General features: G+C 37.4%; 1 protein-coding gene across 1 annotated transcript in view; it reads left to right on the top strand.

Annotated features, from left to right (window-relative positions):
• Positions 1-23,531, top strand: part of faf1 (Fas (TNFRSF6) associated factor 1) — a 64,870-nt gene that overhangs the window by 23,431 nt on the left and 17,908 nt on the right. The window contains exons 9-15 of the mRNA XM_037698098.1: positions 6,395-6,490; positions 6,593-6,716; positions 6,821-6,884; positions 6,964-7,045; positions 16,446-16,600; positions 21,212-21,348; positions 21,451-21,539. Of these exons, the coding sequence (XP_037554026.1) occupies positions 6,395-6,490; positions 6,593-6,716; positions 6,821-6,884; positions 6,964-7,045; positions 16,446-16,600; positions 21,212-21,348; positions 21,451-21,539 (747 nt within the window). The remainder of the gene's footprint in view (positions 1-6,394; positions 6,491-6,592; positions 6,717-6,820; positions 6,885-6,963; positions 7,046-16,445; positions 16,601-21,211; positions 21,349-21,450; positions 21,540-23,531) is intronic.

Raw genomic sequence — 23,531 nt, forward strand, 5'->3', positions numbered from 1 at the left:
GAAAAAAGATGCTCAGGCCACATACACAGTGTGTTTGTTCATTTTCAAGCAGTGGAGTCAAGATTATGTGCTTGTTGGGCAAAATAGAAGAAAGCAATAAAAACTCAAGTTGTATTAGTCTCATATCGATATCAAATTATTTAAGGAAATTGTAGAATATTTGTGCCTATCTTTTCATTTCACTTTTTTTTTTTTTTTTGTGATCAGCAGACTTTAACTCGTACCTGTTTAATGGGTCTACTGGCCAAAGATCACAAATAAATTTGAGCACTCTGTGTCAACAAAGGCCCAGTCCCTGGCTAACACACATCTGCAGTGTCTAGTTTTTCCCCTGTATGAGAAGATATTAAAAAGCACTGAGAAGAGAGTGACAGAAGTGTAATAATGGCCTCTGCACTAGCCATAGCCCTCTTATTGAAACGTCTGAAAGTATTAACAGAGAAAGCCCGGGGCTTGGCTGGCCTAGCAGGCGGGTGGGACTGGGAAGCCAATGTTAGTGTCTAGCTCATTAGCCCAGTCTCATCTCTTGGGGTTTGGGCCAATAAACATAGCAGCCACAGACCTCAGATTACTTTTAGCTCTACACATTATCCCACTTACCGTTAAAGTGATGGTTGTTTAACTGAGCCTTGCCATCAAGTATGTATTAATATTTAAGTTACATGTACATGTATGTTAGTGTTTGTGCACATTTGCAAATGTGCCTCTTATTTTAGGCTCTTCTTCGTGTACTGTGTGTATCCAACCTCAGTACATTATACTCTGAGTTGTCATTAGCACCAGTTTTTAAAAACTTTAGAATTTATTTAGCTTACCGGTACGTGTTTGTTTCAGGTATTTGCTGATTGGTTTAATTTAGACTGACTATTTTTAACTTGTTTAGAGGTCAGCTTAGTTTGAACTTTTTTTTGCAACATAATTTAATAAATTAACACATTACATCAGTTTCTGTCATATAAAGGGGTTTGTGTAGAACATGTATTCCAAAGAAATGTAAAATTTTGCTTAAGTAGCAAAACTGTTGTTGATTTGCTAACAATATTGAAAACTTTTTTGGTACGACGCAGTAACTCTGACATGGTTATTGTGATAAAATTTGCGGATACAAATAACATGACATTTTATCGTATTGCATGCAACTGCTCGTCATATTTTTTCCTGACATTTAGAAGGCTTTTAAAGTAAATGTAATGTTTGATCAATTTAGTCAAACATTCTATTGAAAACTAAGTGTTTTGTTAGATATTTTCAGTTTCAATGAGGTAATTAGGTGTTGTATCGCCTCGCTTGACACTGTCCACTGAATGTGTTTCATTGCTAATTGTGCTCTGGATCTTTTCGGGCCCGAGGAAGAATTGAAAATGGACCAGGAAGTATAATGCTCAGTTGGCATTGAACAAAAGATTGGTTCACTAATCTAAATTTCCTTTAATATTTTTCCATAACACATGAATGATGATGTTTTGTTGGCCAGTAAAACCTAACCAATGTATTTATTTGTCTTATCTTGCTTGCTGGATATGCTAACCACCTCAAATGTATTTGTCTTTAACCTAAAGCTCATGTGACTCTTTGATGCGTAGCTATTACTTGTCAACAAGCAAATTTTTTCCTGAACTTTTAATTACGATTACAGCATTCCCTTGTTTGTGTATTCCTTAGAAGAAAGTTTATAATATATTCTAGTGTAGCCAAATTGGGGATCATGGGAAGACGCACACTGTCCTTGTGTGAATGTTTGTTTTAGCATTTGTTTTCATTTTCTTTGGGTTTACTGCATCACAACAGTCTTGATCGCACTGGAAAAAGTTCCCAGTCAGAAGAAAGTATTTTGGACTTTGCAATAGTTAAAACTTGATGGAGTTCGTTTTACTCCAAGTAGATTAAAGCAAATACTCTGGCATTATTTGCAAATACCATGATGTCGCTCTGTCTTCAAATTCCTTTTGATTCTTGAGGCTTTGGCAAAGCTGTGCTGAACAGTGCTGAGGATGATGACAGAGGTCTTTGCAACAGCTGATTTGAGAGGCTAACGGGACAGTAACATCCTTTGAAATAAACTGATGGAGCCTTTTCTCTTGTCTCCTCTAAGTCCTCCTCCTTTTGCCCAAGCATTTCTTCTTGGAGGCTTTCCGACAGGCTTCATCTCATTAGAGCCGTTTTGATTGGCAGTGCTTCCTCCACACCTGTTGTAGTGATTGACAGCCAGTGGGACATCCTTATTGCATCCGTTCATCCACTTACCCCTCCACCACCACCCACCCTTCCTCCTAGTCTGTAATTGCTGACATTTATGCAGTGTTTCATGGTGTTTGCTAATGTATTAATGCCGAGGAGCCTCTGAGGTGCCTTGCCTTGTAGAGCACCACCTCCCTCCATTTCCCAACTGGCATTAAAATAATCCTTCCTTACCAGATACGGGTCTGTGGAACCAGGCTTTTATTGAGAAGGGCCTGGTGGTTTCCATGGTAACATGGCTCAGCGTAAGTTCAGACAGAGCCCACTCCTTTCACAACTGGCCTTCTTCAGGTGACATTCAGAACTGAGGTAGCTTGTCAGAATCGGTGCCATCTTTTCAAGTTTGACTTTAGTAAATCTGTTGTGCTGCGTGAGTAATTGTATCTTTATGTTGAGAGAAGAATGCCTCTTTCAATTATCTTCTTTCACATTTACCTCCACCATCCATCGCCACTGCCACTATCAAACTTGCATAAAACCATGTTGATGAAATTGAAACAAAAGTACTCATTTTTTAGATCCATATTATTTGTGTATATGTACATGTCAGACACAAAGTACCTTTTTGGGGGGGTGGGGGATTCCCTATCATATCTTATTGCAAATATGAGGAGAAATTTTGTTTCTCTACCTGTACCACTGCATTTAGTTTTTTATTTTGTTGTTTTTATTTTCACTTTACAACCTCATCCCCATCCTCTTTCATCCTCTTCTTTCGCTTTTCTTCTCTTGGTCTCTAACTGACCTGTTGGAGGGAGTAAGGTGGTTTACTGTGGTCGCCTTCAGTGCAGCTGTCAGTGGTAATTATCTCACACTCACAGCCAGGCATGTAATCCAAACACTGCCTACTCTAAAATAGACAACATGAAACAGAGAGAATGGAGGGAGAGAAAAAAGAAGTGTAGAAAAGGAAAAAGAAGGGGTGAGGGAGAGGAGGGTAAGGGAAAGAGAAAATTCTTTCCCTGTATCAGCCCTTGAATACTCAAAGCAAGTGTTAATTAAAAGAATCCAAAAAAGAGGAGCCAGTTTCTTTTGTGTGGAGATGTTGGAGAGGGTCATTTTACCCTCACCCCCCTTATGCCCTGCGGCGCTTCAAGCTTGTTTCCACATTTTACCACTGAGCTGCCAAGCTGCACTTGTGTACCTCAACATTGATAGAAGCCATCAGGTCAAAGGGAGAGAAAGAACAGAAAGGGACTTAACTCATTTTCCCCTCCTTTCAGCTCTCCTCCTTGCATCAGTGTCAGCCCAAACCCTTCAGGCTGTATTTGAGAGAGAAAGTGATCAATGTTATTTATACACTTATTAGGCCCTTAGACAAGAGCCTGTCATTGTGAATAATGAGGGTAAAGGGTTTACAGGGATCCACTCAGTACTTGCTGTTAAAATTCTCATGTTTGATTGCCACTCGATTAGAAGGAAAAGACTTGGGGTTATTCATTCACACCCTTAAGGCTTAGACCTTGTATGGTTTTTCTTTGGCTCTGTACTTACAGCCATCTGTGCTAATTTAACTCCAAGACCTGGCACATACCATGTCCTCATTGGACATGGCTTTTCATTTTCCTCGTTAAAATCTGATGCAGCATATGAAGAGTCGGTCCTCAGGTCCACGGATACAAGCAAGCATTGTCATCCCTTTTGGAAGTCAGAGCTACTTTCTTAGCCATTTTCTTTCACTGTTAAGTCAGCCATGTTTTTCAACCATTTAATCTGTTTTTCTAAAATTATGCATTAAATAAGTAATTGGCGCTAAATTATTAGAGTAGGGTTACATGATCAAAGGTGAGACGATTCATTTAAGTTTTGGTTTTAGATGTTCTTGGGACATGCCATACTGTTTTATTTATAGAGCACTTAAAAAACAGTGACAGATTGGGGGGGGGTGGGGGGGACTGTTCAGCGATTTGTAGACATACAGGAGTATTTTGAACTGGATTCGAAGATGAACCTGTAGCCAGTGCAGTGAGGACAGAGGACATGTAGCTGTTCTTCTTTTGACATTTGCATTTATCTTTAAATATCTTTGCTACTAAGTATTTTTCCTTTTCTATTCGCGTCTGACTGTATTTAGGGTGGCTCAGCACATTTAGTTTTTACATTGAGCAATTTGTGAAGTAGTTTTTCAAAGAAAACTGCTGTCTCTTCAGCGATGATGTCATTCTTGGTTTTGTGTAGATTCAGTATTGCAAGTGGTATCGCTAGTGTGTTAAGACAACACAGATGAGGATTATTCTTTCTCAAATTGCCGTGAGAGATACTGACTTTATGAGAAAGTATTCTTCCCTTTTTGTTTAAGGGGAATGGGGATTTAAAACACGACAGTCAATATTTGAACCAGTGTCAGTATGTTCACATTTAGCTATCTAAAGGCTTCAATAAGTGATTGCTCACCATTTAAAGGATTGTTGTGACAAAATAAATTTTCTTTCTTCAGCAGAAAATTCAATATGTAAACAATTCAAGGAGCTCCTGCAATCATCTTTACCCGCTCCTTCCTTTTTGGGTCATGGGGGTTACTGGTGCCCATTATATACTCAGCACTTTGGTTGGCCTTGTTGCTGTTTTAAGTGCTATATAAATAAATTGGTATGGTATGGTATATACAGCACTCACTGTGCGAGAGACGGGGGGGTGGGGGGTGGGGGTGGGGGGACACCCTGGACAGGTCTCCAGTCCATCACAGGGACACATAGAGACAAAGGAGACAAACAATGACTCACTTTCTCACTCACACCTAGAGATGATTTAGTTGCCAATCAGTCTAACATGCATGTTTTTGGTCTGTGGGAGGAAACCGGAGTACTTGGAGAAAACTCATGCATGCACAGCGAGAACATGCAAACTTCACCCAGAAAGGCCCCTGGCCAGGATTTGATCCGGCGATCTTCTTGCTGAGAGGCAGCAACTCTACCAACTGAGCCACCATGCTGCCAACTCAAGGAGTTGTGAATATAAAAATATGAAGGACCATTGCTAAAAACAAAGGATATGGTCTCAGTTCAGCTGTGTTTTCAACATTACGCTATATAAACTAAATTATATAATGATAAAAAATTCTTAAATATTTGATGTTTCTATGCAGTAAATTCCTTTTTTTATTTATTTGTAACTGCTTTTAATAGGCAAATACTGTTTAATCAATATATTAAAAAAAGAGAAGGTGTTGTTTTGTTTTTATTGACATGAAACAAACAGCAGAACATCTGATATCATGTTGAATTCAAGGTCTGCTGCCTGCACGGTTCACTCCTCTTGTAGAAGGTGAAGCCGTCATGTGGAATCACTCTGTTTTGTAGAGAAACCCTGTTCAGTCTGTGTAGCTCTTTTCAGATTCAATTGGCGTTGCATGTAATCGTGTCTTGATTCAAGCATGTTCAGCTGCTCTTTGTGTGTCTCGGAACCTGACAATAGAGCAGATCACAGGACCTCTGCAGGGGACAAGCAGCTTCTCTGTCTCTTATCACACCCAGCTTCTCCTCCGTCGTTTAGAAGTGCACTCTCCCAGAAAACTCTTTGCATCTGGGCTTTTTGATGGGATCTCAACAATTAGTTAGTGAATATATTGTTGCATTATTTTGAAGTAGGAAGACGTGAATACAGAAACAAACGGATACATCTTTATTCTCAGCAAAACCTGACATTTAACTATATTATTTTATTGTTTCGAGTTACAAGAGTGTCTTTCTACATCCTGAAACAGCTTTCTTTGTATTGTTGTTATCCCTGGTGGCTGAGCCAGGAGTCTCTGGCTGTAATGGGTCCCTGCTGAACGCCGACATTTTCAATGCTTGCTTTGAATTTGGGAGCTCATTAGTCTCAGGTGCTTCTTCACTGCAGGTATAAACCACCTCATTGGTGATGGCATTGTATTCCCCTCTCATTAGGGAGATGAGCAAACCTTTGCTTGAAATTCATAAAATGCATTATATTTCATGTTATGCTTCAATTGGTCAACACTGAAAATGTATTTGTAGAGGGTATGAAGTTGTAAATATAAGCTTGAATTAGTTCTCAGAAATTTGACGGAAAATTCCTATTTTCCTGATTCAGATTGAGCCACTGATCAGATCTAATTTAATGTAAACGGTCAGCTTTTCTAAGTTAAAAAAAACAACAACTTAGTGACTATTTTTTTCTTGATTCCCATTTTTAGATGACGCTAGCCCTCTCTGGGATCAGCTATCCATGCCATCATCTCAGTGTTTGTCGAAGATCCTCACCAGCCAATGCCCAGGAACCTACAGAAGAGGTACATATAGGTGTATAAATACCACCTAATTCTCAGAGCTGTGAGTCGCTCTTCCTGTGGGCAGTCTCTGTATACCAACATTCAAGTTCTGTATGTTTACAGTGTGCAGATGTCCATATGATCAGTGACAGTGAGGGGGAGGAATACGAGGATGCTACAGAATTTGGGGTGGATGATTCAGAGATGTTTGGAATGAGCTCTTCAAGCTGTCGAAAATCACCCATGAGTATGTATAGCCAACGTGTTTAGAAAGTTTAATTCAAACCATGTTAGATGTCACAAACATGCATGCAAGGTTTGACCACTGTGTTAATTTTGTTCCTCTCGCAGTGCCAGAGAATAGTGAGAATGAAGCGGATGCCTTACTTCACTTTACTGCCGAATTTTCTTCAAGGTAAACTTGGCTAGAATGTAACTTTGGGTTGAAGTTTGCCTGAGTAATAAAATGTTTGCATTTGTGTTTTTAATTTTAGATATGGAGAGACCCACCCGATGTTTTTCATTGGATCTTTGGAGGCAGCATCTCAAGAGGCCTTTTATGGCAAAGCCAGAGATGTAAGTAAAATGCTGGACTGTTTAGTCTCTTAGGACCATTTCTAATTTGCTGAGATACAGTAAAAGCTTTAAGGTCATATTTCGTTTTGTGTTTGCTCTTAATTTTGACTGTGAGAAACTAGAGATACTTACTTTGACCTGCTCATTAGTAGTATTGTCATTCCTGCTTCATGTAGTCTAGTCCCCGGGTTTATTGAGCCATTTTTTTAGCTTAAGATAACACGGAGAAGAAATATAAACCGAACAGGATATTATTCATTTTAGATCTGTCAAGGGAGGTGCTGCATTACTCACGTATTTTTATTTGATATTGAGCTGCTGGGAATTTAAAACACTAACTATTATAACCAATAATCTGCACACTGCCAACTTTGTGTTTTTAAGGGATCTGTAGAGATGAAGATAACTGTGTTTGTTATAGTATGTTTGTTCAGTCAAAAACCACAAAAAACTTGGGGTGTAATATAATAAAGAATGTACTACCTTGTCACAGTTGTAGGCTTATAGGATTTCAGCAGAAAGGGTCAAATTAACTAAGAACATGGAGCCATGTTTTATAAATCTGTTTGCGTTGTGGTTGGACAGAACCAAATAATTTTATGATTTTGTTATAGTCTAGTCTTAAGGTGTACTAATGTATCATACAACATTTCATATGCTGACATTTGAATTGTGTGCTGATGGCAAGCAAGAGTTGTTCTCCATATTTATGACCAGCGTACATAATGTTCCTTATCATTTTTATCTGTAATGTCTCAGTCCATCATAAATGAGCTATGTTAAGGATTTTTTTGTTCAAAATTTTTGGATATTTTTAACTACTATTGCTGAGAACGTTAACTCTGCCCATGAACCATATGTTTGGGTTGGCAGAGAGAGCTGGATGAGGAGCTGGGTGAGGCTGCAGTGTGCAGCTGTTGCTTCTAGTACGCTTCAGAGTGTGTGAGCTCGGCTGAACTGATAAGCACATAAAAACAAGCTTCACACACAGCTCGTGGCAGATTCTCATGACTGGTCTTCTTGTGTACTTCCTGTATATCTGTGCAACCTGTCCTGAAAATCTGACCTTGTAAGTAAATTCCGGTTAAAAATCTTCTGTCATGTGCCATCGAGTGTGGTTCTTTTATTTAAGTACGTTAAGAGAGAATATTTTTCTCCCAACACTCCGCTTCAGAGAAGGCATTATTTTTTGAGTGTGCAGTAAAGTTGGTGTAACAAACTGTGAGGATGCTAATGTTATTGTGCCTTTGTAATGATTTCCTCTACAGTATCTTGTTTTATTGCTAAAACACCACAGGTCCCGGATATCGAGCACAAGCACAAAATTCAATTGATGATTTTTGACCTTTCTGCTTGCATACAATTTTCTTTCAAAACTCTTACTATTATTGGTGTTCTGTAACATTAACATTATCTTCAGTGTCATTGCACAGTTATGGCTTTATTTATTCACCTTTCAATCTCCAATTTTGTAGGATTTTCTTTCTTTTTTTTTTTTGTGGCAGGCAAATTTGTATGACAGAAAAAGCCTTATTATTAGAGATGGTTGCTACTTCGAGTTTGTGGATCAGATTAAAATTTTCACAGAAATTGTTAAACTAGTTTACTGATTCAAAAGAACAGAGAAATGTTGTTTACCAGTCATTTTCTGAAGCAGAGGACAGATGTTTAAGTTTTTAAAAAGTTAAAATTCTTATATTAGCTATTTAAAAAAATAGGAAACACCCAAAAAAAAAATCGTTTTCTAAATGAAATATGAAATATGTCAAAACTATGGAAAAAGTAAATTATAAAAATTTTACTTATATATTTATGAATTTGTATTTTTCATGAATAAAATAGCTGTTCCATATATTTACAGTCATGATGATTACACATGCACATTGTCTTCAATCTGACTTGCATACTTTTTGAAAGTTTCTGCACATATCTAAATGTTTTGATGCCTGTACAAAACACAAAATAGGCATCTATTAAAAATGGACAGTAATCAGTTTCAACAAATGTAATTTAGATTTTTATTTTCAAATAAATATTTAATTGTGCTTATTAAGCAATAAACTTCTTTCTGCCTTTGTAGCTACCGGCACTATTCAGCTGTTTGTTTTTGCTAATTTCTGCCTTTTTTTAAGATAATTTCCACTTTTTTGTTCTTATTTCTGCTTGTTTCAGCCTAATTGGGCACAATTGTGCTCTCTTCACTTTTTTCTGGTATTTTAAGCTTCTTTCTGCCTTTGTTAGCTACTATTCAGCTGTTTTTTTGGATTTTTTTGTGTGCGTGTGCGCAAATTTCAGCTTTTTTCAGATAATTTCCACTTTTTGTGCTCATTTTGGCTTCTTTCAGTCTAATTGGGCACAGTTGTGCTCTCTCCACTTCCTTCGGGTAATTTAAGCTTTTCTGCCATTTCAGCTACTTTTCAGCTATTATTTGCTCGTTTAAGCTTACTGTATATAGCTAATTTACTCATTTTTGTGCTCGTTTCTGCCTCCACCATATTCAGCAAATATGTGTTCTTTCTGCTTTTTTCTGCTAACTTAGGCTTGTTCTTCCATTTCAGCTACATTTCGGCATGTTTTTAGCTAATTTCAGCTGGTTTTTTTGCAAGTTTTTAAGCAAAAAGCATTCACACTGCATTTTTGCAGGAAATGCAATTTCTCTAGTTATCTAGATATAATCTACACCGCATTTTTACTTTTTGTGGGGTGGAATTAAGTTGTGGACTCAATACCAGAAAGTGGAATCTGTAACAGGAAATGTCATGTATCGTGATGAATAAATATATATCAAATGTGAAGAAAGTTAAGAACATACAATCCAAACACAAGACAAATTAATTAATTAATAATTAATTAATAATTAATTAATTATTGTTCTAGAATTGCGCCGCTCAAGGTGGCTGCATGTTGGAGCAGCTCTGTTACATTCATTTTGAGATTTTGCTTTTGGAAACTATTTCCTCTTTTTCTGGATATAAATCACATTTTTTTGGATGATTGTTTCCTCTGGTATCAGATGCTGTGCAGCTGGAAGGATTTTGACTGAAACTTTCTTAGTTTTGGACATTTGTTATGATATGTAACTATGGCAACAAGGCTGTTTTCTACAACCAACAGCAGCTGATTAACATCTCAAAAGCTCAAATAATATCTCAACTACAGCCCCAAATCTCAAGTGAGTTGAAAAGGATGTTCTGTGGACACATTCTCATCTACCTGCCAGTTGTGCTCGAGTGCCTGACCACTGAGATCCTGGAACTAGCAGGAAACACGGCTCGTGACAGCGGAGGGACAGGATCATCCCTCGGCACCTACAGTTGGCTGTCCGCAGTGACGAGGAGCTCGGCAGACTGCTGGGAGGAGTGGCCATCGCTCTGGGAGGAGTTCTGCCCAGCATTTGGGCGGTCCTGCAGCCCGAGGGGAACCGAGAGGCCAGCCAAGTCTGGGTGGACAGATCGGACGGCATCTGCAGCCAGTTTCTTAGGATCCACTGTGGGATGGACCTTTACAAGAGATCCTTCCTGTCTACAGCCATCAGTGTCTATAACATCTCTTAATGAAATGAGGACAATGAGTTACAACAACAAATAATTTCCCTCTGGGATTAATAAAGTATTTTTGAATTGAATTGAATTAGCATTTCCAAACACAACATTTATTTGTAAAGAATTAATATTATTGCTCTTTCTTATAGTGTTATTTTTTGCAGTTACCGTGTTATAGCCACATTGATCATTTTATGAAAACCTAAATCAAATGTTCACTCTCACAGCAGAAACTTTATTCATAGCTCAGAGTCCCTCTTGTTTTTTTTAATTTATTTTTAGCTTCTTCTTTTTTTTTTCTTTTCTTTTCAAGGATGCTTGTATCAACTGACAGCTTGTGTGGATTACAGCTTTATTAGACTGTGAGGACACAGCAACATGTTTATGAGGTTGGGGTGGTTCAGATCACCAAGCGCACAAAGGAGGAGGGTGATGGAGACGACAGCCAGGGTGCATTTAAAAAAAAAAACCTGGTCTGAAAAGAGAGAATGGGGCAAAAGTGAAATTTAAAATTTACTTTGAATACCGAGAGGACTATCGTCATTAGTGAGCTCGAAGGATGAAGGTGATAGACGGAAAGAGTAAAATAGGCAGAAAACTAAAGAGAAGCTTGGCGTTATGCCTGCTTCCAAGCTGATCCCTTCCTCTAAGCCAGCACAATATGGCTGATGTCTCTGTGGTGTTCACTTGCTCTGTACCATACACAACACAGGGGCAAACAAGTATTGCTCTATTCTGGGTGAACTTGATTTAGCCTGCCAACTGTGTTGTAGCTAAATGGCTTTAGGTAGTAACGTGTCACAAAACCAGAAGTTGTTCTGATTTGTTGTTTTATCGCAAACTGCTTGGACTGCAGGCCAAAACATGCAGCTTTTGATAGTTTATCACACTGTAGCATATGTCTTCAAGTTACGCCATGCTTTCTTCTGTCTATCTACCCTTCCCTCATTGCTTTCGTTTGAAATGGGAACCAGTTTTAGTGATCTCGTCGTAGCAAAAGCCTGCTTCATTAAGGGCATATGAGAAAAGGGCAGTTCTGGCTGAAGAGACAACTCCGTGGGTTTATAAACAGAGGAATCAGTCTCACTCGCTCATAGCCTGGGAGAGGCTAATCACTAAGCAAAACACTACATTTGATGAAGTGTTTCTGAAGGTGTGTGTTGGGGCACTGTTGAGATAGACTCAATCCATCCTTAATGAAAATGCTTTGGGCTGCTGAGCTGAGCTGAACTCTCTTGGGGATCAGTGGTTAGTCAGAGCGGACAGAGCGATAGGCCACCCATCACTAACCACGATCCGCACTAAATCCCCATCAATGCAGTGGTTAATCACTCTAACCCTGCTCTCTCCTTCGCTCCTCGCTCCTCGCTCTTCTCTCCTGTCTGCCACACACAAAGACATAAAAATTCATAGCCTTGCTGGAGAGGGGAGTTTAGGGATCCATCACAGCCAAGTATCCACTTCAAATCTCAGTAACGGCCTTGTGAAGTCAAGAGGAGAGAGCAGCAGCCAGTCAGAATGAGGTTTCATGTATACGCAAATCAATCAGAGAAACAACACTGAGGAGAAATGCAGAGGTTTGGAGTTAGATTAATACAGTGAAGGCAGGTGAAATATTCCTTTAGTCATTTGCGACGTCTTTATACTCCTGCAATCAGTACATGAACGGAGAATTGCATATTCCATGAGATCCAGTCTAATCCATTAGATTTTAGCCACTTCACTGGTCAATGAAATGCAAAATCTCATTTGTCAGTGTCAATATTTCAAGAACTGTATGTTGTTCTGGGTGAACAATGTTCCAAAACGTCGGAGTTCAGCTGTAAATGTGCATTCTTTCAACATAAGCATGTAAACAAAACAACGTTACACACAGCTTAGAATTGACTGGCCCATAAACTTTCAGTTTTGAAAATAGATGAACATCACAAAGAAGAAATAAAATGTAAGTATAACATAAATGTTTATATGTTCAAATTCTTTACGGACAAAAGAAAGTCTAGATAAAAACCAGATAAACTTGTGGGCCACAGCACACAACTTCACCTGCCAGATATGATGTCATTATGTCATAGTAGAGTTAAATAAACCAGTGCAAATGAATCAGTGGCAGTATTTAATGATCTTGTTATTTTTGAGTCGAACACGATTAATGGAGACATGTTCAGATAATCTTTGTGCTCAAACTCGACTATGAATTAAAAACACATTTGATGACTTGATCTGACAAAACTTCATTTAACTTATCACTAAGGAGTTTATGCAACAATGAAACAAAGAAATTTAATATCCCAACGTTTAAGTATTTAGTTTTTTTATTCTGCCAGTCCTTTAAGTTTGTATATTTCTGTTTTACTAACAAGAAGACATTTTGAAAATACAATAAACAGTAATTTTGAGTAAATATTTTTTTTAAAATTGTTTATTAACCAAATTATTAGCCATTTGTACAGTAGGGATGTTTTACCTCTTGAATTGGCTGCTCTATGGTGGCAAATTAAATGGTGGTAAAAGAAAAATAAGATCCATCACCTTTAAACTATTTATCAGAACTTGGATATCAGTTAAACAACAGCATGTATTCTGACAGTAGAATATTGTCATCTGGTGTTTTGGCTTTATTAAAGTCTGCTTTCTTTCCAGTGCTTTAACAGCTGAGAGTGTGACTTTGTTAAATGACGTGTGCTATATAGGTGGGTGGGAAGGGATTAGTTTGGCTGCATTATAGGGTTTATTGCAAGAATCCCACAGTGCACACTGTCTATATCATTCTATTTTTAAAAGGGCACTATATGGGCTCTATACCAAATGACAAGTTAGTTTTTTTACACCAGGGAAAGTGCAAATCTGCAGCAAAGGAAACTAATTTCATTCACAGTGATTTTAGCAAATAAATCATTTTAGTAGGATATGTTTCTATTTGTTGTGAAATGTTTTATCATATTAATTATGTATTTCTGAGTGTATTGCATATTTAGTCATGTCAAGTCAGATGTATTTATATAGCACATTTAAAACCGAAACTGTTACCAAAGTGCTTAACACAAGGATTGCAGCATCAAATAAAAAGTAACAAAATATATTTACAGCACATGGAATAAAAATATAAAACATAATTAGAAACAATGAAATACTAAATCAGATCACCCTGTGTCAAGTCAAGGAATAATAACAAAAAAAAAAATCATAATTTACATTTAATCAGATGCGTAATATGAATATGTGAAAAATATGATAGACATTTGGCATTTTATAAGATTGTTGTTGAATTTTAATTCTATTTAAAATATAGTTAGTTATCATCTGACATATGAGCATAAAGATTTTTAGGTCATATATTATTAGGTAGTTTATTTCCATGTCACTGTTGATAATAATGTTGTTATTCCAATGTTTTAGACTATTGTAGTTCTGTGCAGGCTGTAGTTATGCCTCTCTTCTTAATACTTGAATGATGTGAGAAAATACCACAGCTTGATTATTTATTAATGTATTAACCTTTATTTAACCAGACAGATTCCTTTGAGGAGATCACATATCTTTTGCATGAAGGCCCGGGCCTGAAGGCAGCCTGGGTACAGCATACAGTACTAAATACTAGCAGTTGCTGTTATCTTTTATATTAGATATTTGTTTGTTTTTGATTTATTAAAAATACTATAGTGTTTAATTGACCTGCATCAAGACCTCTTTGCATTCAGTGTTAAAAAGTGTCTTAGACATAAGTATTTTTTTTTTTTTAATTTAATATACAGGCAGTCTCACTGAGTCACAAGGACTCATTTTCAAGAGAGACCTGTTTGGAGCAGATGGTGGAGGTTAAGGGCCTTGCTCAAGGGCCCCGAGTGGGACAAATGAGGGTGGATGCAGGTGTGGGTGTTTCACCTTTTCCAGACGCATTTTGACGTTGTCTGTCCGGGGAGTCGAACCGGCACCCTTCCGATCACAGACCCACCTTCTCTAACTCTGCGCCACCACTCCCACCACTGTAAATTCAAGCAATAAAGTAAATTTAATCAGTTGTGTAAAATGAATATGTGAAAAATGACATACACTGGGCATAATTAAAATATTTTTGTTGAATTTTAATGCTATTTAAAGAATAGTTACTTAGTTAATATCAGATGAGCATAAAGATTTTTAGTAGGTTGTAGATTATTAAGTCAATTTAAAGAACATCAGTGGGTTTAGATATCGGCGTTTAGGACCCCCACATTTTACTTTTAGAGTTATGACAAACTAAAACTGAATACTTTATCATTATTTCTCTTCACTTCTTCTCGGCTCACTTTGGTCCTGATATTCGAGGTAACACCACTTGGTCCGTGATGTAGTTAGGATTTGTTTATTCATTCAAAAGACTTTGCGCTTACTGAATATTTTGATAAAGACAAGACGTTTATTAACTTTAGAGCAAATATATTTTCTTTCAACGACAGAAAAGCAAACTTGGTATATATTAGGTTGAGATTTCGTTTTCTGTTTTTAAATTTCACACATATTCAACTTTTTATTGAATGAGCTTTAATTCTCCTTGTAGACTCAAGTGCAACCTGCTTTTGTACTGTGTGAAACCTTTAGTCACTTCCTCACACAAAGCGAGCTCTGATTAAGGTGAACAGGTGTGAGGAAGGGCTCTGGGGTCACTATCTCGCTCAGGTTGGACCTTGTAATTTAGCCGAACTAAGGGATTTGCTCCTCCCTGCCAAGACAGGCAGCACAAAAGATCTGAGTTGAAAGTGGAGAGGGAACAGAGGGGTACTGACAGTTTAACTAAGATGAAGGAGTTCAGTTGGCCAAAAATGCCTACTTTGATTAGTCTTTACACTTGCTCTAATTGAGCATGCATGTGTGCAAGTATAAATCCTTCACTTGTGGGTTCAGACTTAAGTTTGTGTATGTGTGTTGGGGAACCAGTGTTCGAATGTGTGTCAATTTTTTTTTTCTTCCCACTGTTTTAAAACTCACTATCCTCAGACTCATTCCACCCTCCAGACTGATTTTGCTTGTCTTCTCAGCATGAGTGTTTAATCTTTTCAGGCTGTTGAAGCGGCCCGGTGAATGAGTCCCCAGCTCCTTCCCTCTAGGAGCCCTGGAGATTATTCTAAAGCACTAATCGTTGAGCAAACACAGCAGTGCTCTCCCGTTCCTATTCTGCACAGGGCCACAATATAGCACAACTTTCTTCTTTCACTTCTCACATTTTACGCCCCGTGTAGATTTTGCTTTTAGGCGCACGTAGCCGAGATTACCGTTCCTGAGAAACAGGCTCCTTAACTCCCATCGTAGCCGTGGGTAAATGAACCAAGCAGAAATTGAGTTTTTTTTCCCCCCTTGTTTGTTCCTTTATAGCAAGCAAAGTGACATGTAATTTAAAGAGCATTATTTCCAACTTTGTGCCCTTGAACCTTTTGTGTTTGTGGGTGTGTTTGTTTTTTAATTAGATCGTCAGAAGGGAAAATCTAGCAGGCTTATATGATGGCGTCGATATCCTCGGATTTGGAGCTTCGTCAATATTGTCTGGCCTTGCTGCTACTAACCTGAGCAGGCTGCTGGCATTTGGTATAAAATAAATAGAGTGATTTGTCTGTTTTGTTTTCTCTATATCTTCGTCACATCCAAGCGAAGTTTTATTTGCACCGTTCTCCATTTGATTTTCTGTGATATTGGTAATTTTATTTATTTGTTTTTACTAGTTTTGTCCTTGTAGGTTGTACAAGTTATTTTAGCAGCCCACACCGACTACAGTTGAGCTTCTTTTAATCAGCAAAAAAGAATCATCAGCACCAAAACATATTTCCTGTTGCAAAGACAAACGTTTTGAGGGACTCGATGCCATTTGTTGTTTGTTTCTACAGAGAAAGCTGTTGGCCATCTACCTCCACAATGATGAAAGTGTCCTCAGCAACGTCTTCTGTTCTCAAATGATGTGCGCTGATTCGATCGTCTCCTACCTGAGCCAGAACTTCATCACGTGGGCCTGGGACGTCACTCAAGAAGCTAACAAAGCCAGGTACAGCATGTTTAAAGCTCTTATTCACTGTGTTTTCATACTTCAGACGGTAATGATCGTGGCAAAGCCTCTGCCACGCTTATTTCTGCAGGTCAGCATTACTGCACTGTATTTATAATGTAACTTAAATAACGTCTAATTTCTATAAAAATCATTTTAAGCAGTAAAAAAAAAATGTTCTGCATTTTTCAATTTCAAACAGAAAATGAAACAAGTTTTATTGTTTACTAAAAAATTATTGTTCATTCACATTCAAAGTTGAAGGAAATTAAATGTTAAGATCTAACATTTATTAGAAAAGAAATATTACATCTGGCACCACAAGACTATTAAGTATTGCGTATTATTATAACAGCATTTTGCTCTATACAAAAACTGCAAACGGACCTTTTAAACTGAACCACGTGCTTCATCCTTATTTGTATTTATATTTTGTAATACCACTAAAGTATAAATGGGACAATAAATGCGTCCACTTTGAATAAATTCATGATCTTTTTAAACATCCTGATGATTCTGTCATCATCTGAAGATTACTACCATCTTGTCCAAGTATCAGATTTTTAATAGTTCCTTTAGAAATATGAATGTAGTTTTCAACAGTGTATTTTGACATTTGTTGTTTAGAATATTTTATTTTTTGTTTATACAAGTTAAAATATTTTGAACATCAGAATCTTAAAGTTAAAAATTCTATATTTATATTGCATACAAGAAGGACTTGGCAAATATTAGTTAAATTTGACCTTTTTTAATATGACCAGCAGGTTATAATTCATTTAACGTGTTTTTAATTGCTGGTATTCAGCTCTTCACAGCTCACAACCCTGCATCTCCGTCTTCTCATACGTTCTTCAGCTTCTTTCTCTTTTTGAAGCTTGGAGGTTGCGTACTAACAAAAGGCGTTGTGTTTGCATGGTGAGGCCCCTTGATTGGGCATTTTTGACTAAGCTGTCTGAAAAGCGGGTCAGTGGGAGACGAAGGACTCCCTTGGAGTCCAAACATCTTTATCACTCCATTTATCCTGATAGAGTGTAGCGTCCGTGCCCGGTTCTGGTAATTTGCTGGTCTTTGCAGCATGTTTGGTTTTCAGGTACAGCAGTTACAATTATTATTTCTTTCTGGAAAACATTTTAAAATAAGATGCTTTTCCAATAAATGTAAAATTAGAGCCCAAAGAAGTGGTGGATGTTCAAGGATTCAAAGTTCTTTATTTGTCATAATTTGTCTTCTGTCTTATTTTGTCTTCTTCTTCTTTGTCATGGATATAAGGGCTAAGTCATTACCACTGAACCCAGAGTTATTTTGCTGCTTATCTCAATATTTATGCTTTATCTTATTCTTCATCCTGATCTGTTTTTGCTGGATCATTCGCTACCTTAACTTTCATTCTCTAAACTTCCAGAGATAAGCCTGCCCTCTGGTTGTAGTCGTTTAAGAAAGACTCGCTCCCTGACCTCAACCCTCCATTATTTCTTTTAAGGAAGTTCCCTCCTTCCTTCATTCCCCTCTCCTTTCTTTCCTATTGGCCTCCTTTGCTTTTTGCCCCAGCTGAGCCTTTTTATTGCACATTAAAAGAGAGGCAACATCTGGAGCTTTTCATCGCACACAGCTAGCCGCAGCTTTGCTGCTAACGCATGCATGCACATGTGCACTCTAACTCGCTCACAAATACACTGCTGCTCTCCATTCTCACGCTCTCTGGCTGATCCAAAGTGACTGGTGATTGGCATCAGTCACACAGGCTGTTAGAAAGGTATTCTAATTGTGTGTGTGAGAATGTGAGAGATATAAACCTGCTGATACTGGAATGTGCTATTCTCTCAGGCCTTGTTAAATGATTAATTATGCATAAAAGCAGTGTTGGTGTTTGGACGCCAGTGTAATTGTGACAATTGTGGGAAATGAATCTGGTTGATTAAACATTCAGTATAATGTCATTTTATCAGACGTTTATTGGAACTAACAGTTAGTAGATTAATTTAAAGCAGATTATTTGTTTTTCATTTTAAAAAAAAGTTCTTCTTGTGCTGACTAATTATTTTGTGGTCCTAAAGTGAACATCAGCGTCTAACTGCTAAAGGCAGGAGGAGGCTGATATGCACACCTGTTCTGTACACTTGACTTCTCTTTTTGACATCCTCCAACGTAAAAAGGTAAATGGTTTGGAGCTAGAACAAAATGTCACTTTCAAATCAAAACATGTCCGTGTTCATTCTGAAACAAAGTGTGTGAGACACAGTGAGCTAACAGGGCATCCGGTTCCCATACAGCCCTCGTACAGGTGGCTGGCACACATTCCCCGCAGTGCTACTGTATTATCCTGATCCATCAGCTGCTCATCAGAGCATATGTCAGGTCCTGCCAGTCATCACGCATCTTAATGCGTCACTTGAACATGAAGAAATGCAAGATGACAGCCCAGAGAAACATTAACTGTTTTAGCTGTATAGATCTGCACTTAGAAATTGAGATAGGATGGGCAACAAATTAGAAGCCATCAGTCACGTTAGCCACCGACGCAGAGCCTGAAAACACGTTAATAACAAGTCCTGTCAGGTGTGTCTTCAACATTTAGTTTCTCCTACAGTTTGCTCAGAGGCTGAAGGTCTGGTATGGACTCCATTACATTTTTTTTACCATGTTATATTATGCCTGGATGAAACTTCTGAACTGCTCACCTTAGTTCCTGAAGTGGCTTGACTTCCTCCTGCCCTCTGTGTTGTGTCCATACTTGTTCCCTAGAAGAATTTGTATGTGCTGAATGCCCTGGGTGCAGCGTGGTTCTTAGTCGGAATCACAGTGAATACACAATCTAGTCTGCATAAAGATCGTAAAGATTGTATTGAATTTCCAGATTGTAAAATCTTACTTCTAACTTACAAAGCTCTCAAAAACCTAGCTCCAGCTTATATTCGAAATCTTATTGATCCATATATTCTTAACAGAGCACTTCGCTCTCAGACTGCAGGCTTACTCGTGGTCCCTAGAGTCTTCAAAAGCAGAATGAGAGGAAGATCTTTCAGTTATCAGGCTCCTCTCTTGTGGAACCAACTTCCAGTTTCTGTTCGTGAGGCTGACACATTGTCCAGTTTTAAGACTGGACTTAAGACGTTCCTTTTTGATAAATCTTATAGTTAGTTTGTCTGTTATGCTGCTAAAGGCTTAGACTACTAGAAGACAAATTGACCTCATTTTCTTAAATGAAATGTTAAAATTGGATAGTTTTCCTCGACCTGCCAACAATGGGCATCAACTTGTATCTGTTCCTCCTTCCTGTTCCTCTCAAACCCAGCTGGTCGAAGCAGATGGCCGCTTGTCCTGAGTTTTTCCTTTCCACTGTTGCCTTCATGCTTGCTCAAGATGAGAGTCTGTGATGAAGTTAAACTCAAAGCAGTCTGCTCCTCAGATAAATAATGTTAACTTACTTTTTTATATATGTATGTTTCTGTTCAGTGTCCTGAGATGATTTCTGTTGTGACTTGGCACTATATAAATTAACTGAATTGAATCGAATAAAGTTTTTATGTTGCTGTTCGATGATTTTTAATGTAGAAGACTGACTTTCTTATAATTCTGAGTGAGAAACCAAAGCAGGTTGGCTTGAGGTGGTTGAGAGATTTAAGATTAGATTACCCTTCAAGTTGATGTCCATTGTTCTCTGGCCTTTCATTACAGGTTAGAGTTTCCCTGTGGGCTATTGTTATGGTACGGCTGGGTCGAGAGCTGAACAGGGACAAATGTCAGATCAAAATGATCTGTAAAATTAAGGTGACCCAACTTTTCCGTTGCAAGTCAAGGGTCACTCAGAGTTTATGTGGAAATGTTCTGTCTCAATCACAGTCACAGCATTTTCACTTTTTATTTGTACTTTTTCATCCACATTTTTAGTTTCTCTTGTGCGATTAAAAACACCACAGTCAGCCTTGGTACTCATTTCTCAGTCTGAAAGTTCTGCGAGTAGCTTTGTCCTCATCTTTTAATGAGTTACACCCTCTCTCCTTCGGATTTCCTTTCATCCATCTTCTTTTTCCGACCTGCTGCACCTCCTTCCCTTCCATTACTTTTCTATTTTACCACTCAGTTATTAAAGTAGATCTTATTAAAAGGCAGGAGAAAAAGCTAATCTATATTTGCATTCAGTCTATAGCAATTCATTAATATTATGACATTTACAGGGAGCTTGGCGGGGCCCCGGCTGCCAGCTACCCTTTTCCCTCTCTGAAATGTTAATTTAAGAAGTTCTGTCTTTGTAATGGAATAAGAAATCCTCTCTTGCCCTATCAATTCTGGGCGTCTGGTGAGGAATACTAATTCATCTGCGCTTCCGATTGAGATAGCATGTCGCTCTGATGGAATAGGAAAGTGCAGAATGGGTTTTAAAGTCCTTTATGCAGTGAGTTGTGTGTATTTTCTTTTCTGCCGCTGTCTAAAAAAAGTGTGCCATTTCCATTTATTGTGAAAATATACATACTTGTGTATGCATGTGTTTATACTAGGGTTTTGTCTTATTTCAGATCATACCCCAGGGGAAAAAATCCTAAAAGAGACTCATAATATTGGGGGGAAATGCATGAAAAAGTGAATTAGACATTTTTCCTTGTCTTTCAGACTTCTCACCATGTGCACGAGGCACTTTGGCAGTGTGGTAACGCAGACAATACGGACATACAAAACAGACCAGTTCCCCCTGCTCCTTATAGTTATGGGCAAACGCACATCCAATGAAGTTCTAAATGTCATTCAAGGTTATTATGATTCTATAATTGTTATATAATTTTTTGGGGGGAGTGATTAATTTCAAAATAAGGTACTGTAGATTCTCATCCGTTTCATGACCTTTTCCTCAGGTAATACGACAGTGGATGAGCTGATGATGAGGTTAATGGGAGCAATGGAGATTTTCACAGCACAACAGCAAGAAGACATCAAAGATGAGGTAGGATTTGAGCAGAATCAGAAAGTTTAAAGGTGCAGAAAATGATCTGGATAATTAGTGAAAATGTTATATTGGTGGATCTTTTGGTCATAAGCAGTAATTCTGACATGTTTTGGTTTTTGGACAACAAAAGGACAGTGGCACAGGAAGTGATTCAAATCAGGACTGCTCATATTCTGGTTACCAATGACTTGTTCTGTTTTAAAAAACAACAACTTATTTTTCTGATTTAAAACATTTTGTGTGTGCGTATTTTTCTTCAGATTTGTATTCTATAATTTTATTATAATTAATTTATCATATAAAATGAGTGTTTGATCCACGAAGATCTATCATAACCTATCTATAACACAATCTTGTTCACTTGTTTTTTTTGTTCACTTGTAGTTTTCTTTAATTAAACATTAACTGTTTTTAAGTTAGAAGGCATTGTTAAAGCAGTTTCTTTTAATGAATAAATCAGTTTTATTCAGTCACACACCATGACTTCATATCTTAGATTTTTACAAATTCATACTCATCTCCTGTTTGTTTCAGTTTGCATGAAACTGGTGACCTTTAACCATTTATTGGTTAAATGTTTTAATTCAATGGGAACTGAATATATTATTATTTATTATATATATTAATATATAAAATATTATATATATAAATTTTGTATTGTACTGTATATAAAATGCATTATTAATAATATACATTATAAATATATTAAAATGCATACATTTATTTAGAAAGCTGGTGTTTGCCGTGTGTCAGTCGTTTTAGTCATTTATTTATTTACTTTCGTACTTGTTGCACTTGTTTGTCAGTCTTTCTATTCCTGCCGTGCTTCTTATTTAACTACTGTTTCTTTAAGTGACAGATGTCGCACCGGATTAGTTATTAGTCACTCAGCCAAGCAGACTCTCAAGCATTGCTTTTGTTAGATTTATTACAGTTCTGAGTAATCATTAAACCTTCTCTCTTCACGCCCACACACACCCTGCAGGTTAAACCTTGCTCAGATGAGTTCTGACTACAGAGTCTCAGCTCTTGTTATAAATTGAATGGTTTCATTTTGAAGTTGTCACTTTTGGTGGCTCTTCAAATAATAATTGATGACAGTTTGTAACAGGAGGTATTCGGAGTACGTACATGAGGTGCATTGGAAAACTTCTGGTATTTTTGCCACAACAAAAGAAGAGTGTGGACGTGAAAAAGATACTTTTCATTTTTTGATAAATATGAGCATGTTTTCAGAAAAATCTGTCCATTTTTTTGTTAACATACGCTGTAAACAAAGAGTCCTCAAATGTTAATTGTTGTATAAACACAAGCTGTTGTAGAAAAAAAAAATCTGCAGAATTAACCACTCCAAAACTGGCAGAGATTACCCAAAACCAAGACTTAGCTTTTTGCAGAGCGGGTAAGAATAAGATTTTAGCAGACATTTGATGCAGGCTTTTACAACTTTAACATTTTTAATACTCTTGAAACTCTTACAGAGATAAACATATTTTGTTGCAGATGTCCAGCTCACCTACTCTTATCTGTTATCTGTCTTTATTAAAGTATTTTTACCTGTCTCTTAAAATACTTCATTCAATTGCTTAACTGTATGTTACTTTTAAAACATTACAAATCTTTTTTCTTTCAAATGTAATATACAATATTAAAAGCAGATTAGCAAATATATTTTAATAAGAAGTTGAAATATAATAATTACCCAAAAATGAAGTGCCTTTAGGTCCTTCTTTCATTACGTTTTCTATCCATACATCCTTCCTTCCTAACTTCCTTCCTTCCTTACCTCCTTCCTTTCTTACTTCATTATTCCTTCCTTACTTCCATACTTCCTTCTGTACTTCCTTCCTTAATTTCTTCCTTCCGTACTTTCTTCCTTAGCTCCTTCCTTCCTTATTCTTTTTCCCTTATTTCCTTCCTTACCTCTTTCCTTCCTTTCTTACTTCCTTATTCCTTCCTTACTTCCATACTTCCTTCCTTCCTTCCTTC

Source organism: Nematolebias whitei, chromosome 3 (assembly GCF_014905685.2).
Source record: "Nematolebias whitei isolate Nwh7 chromosome 3, NemWhi1, whole genome shotgun sequence".
In the NCBI taxonomy this organism is placed as follows: Eukaryota; Metazoa; Chordata; class Actinopteri; order Cyprinodontiformes; family Rivulidae; genus Nematolebias; species Nematolebias whitei.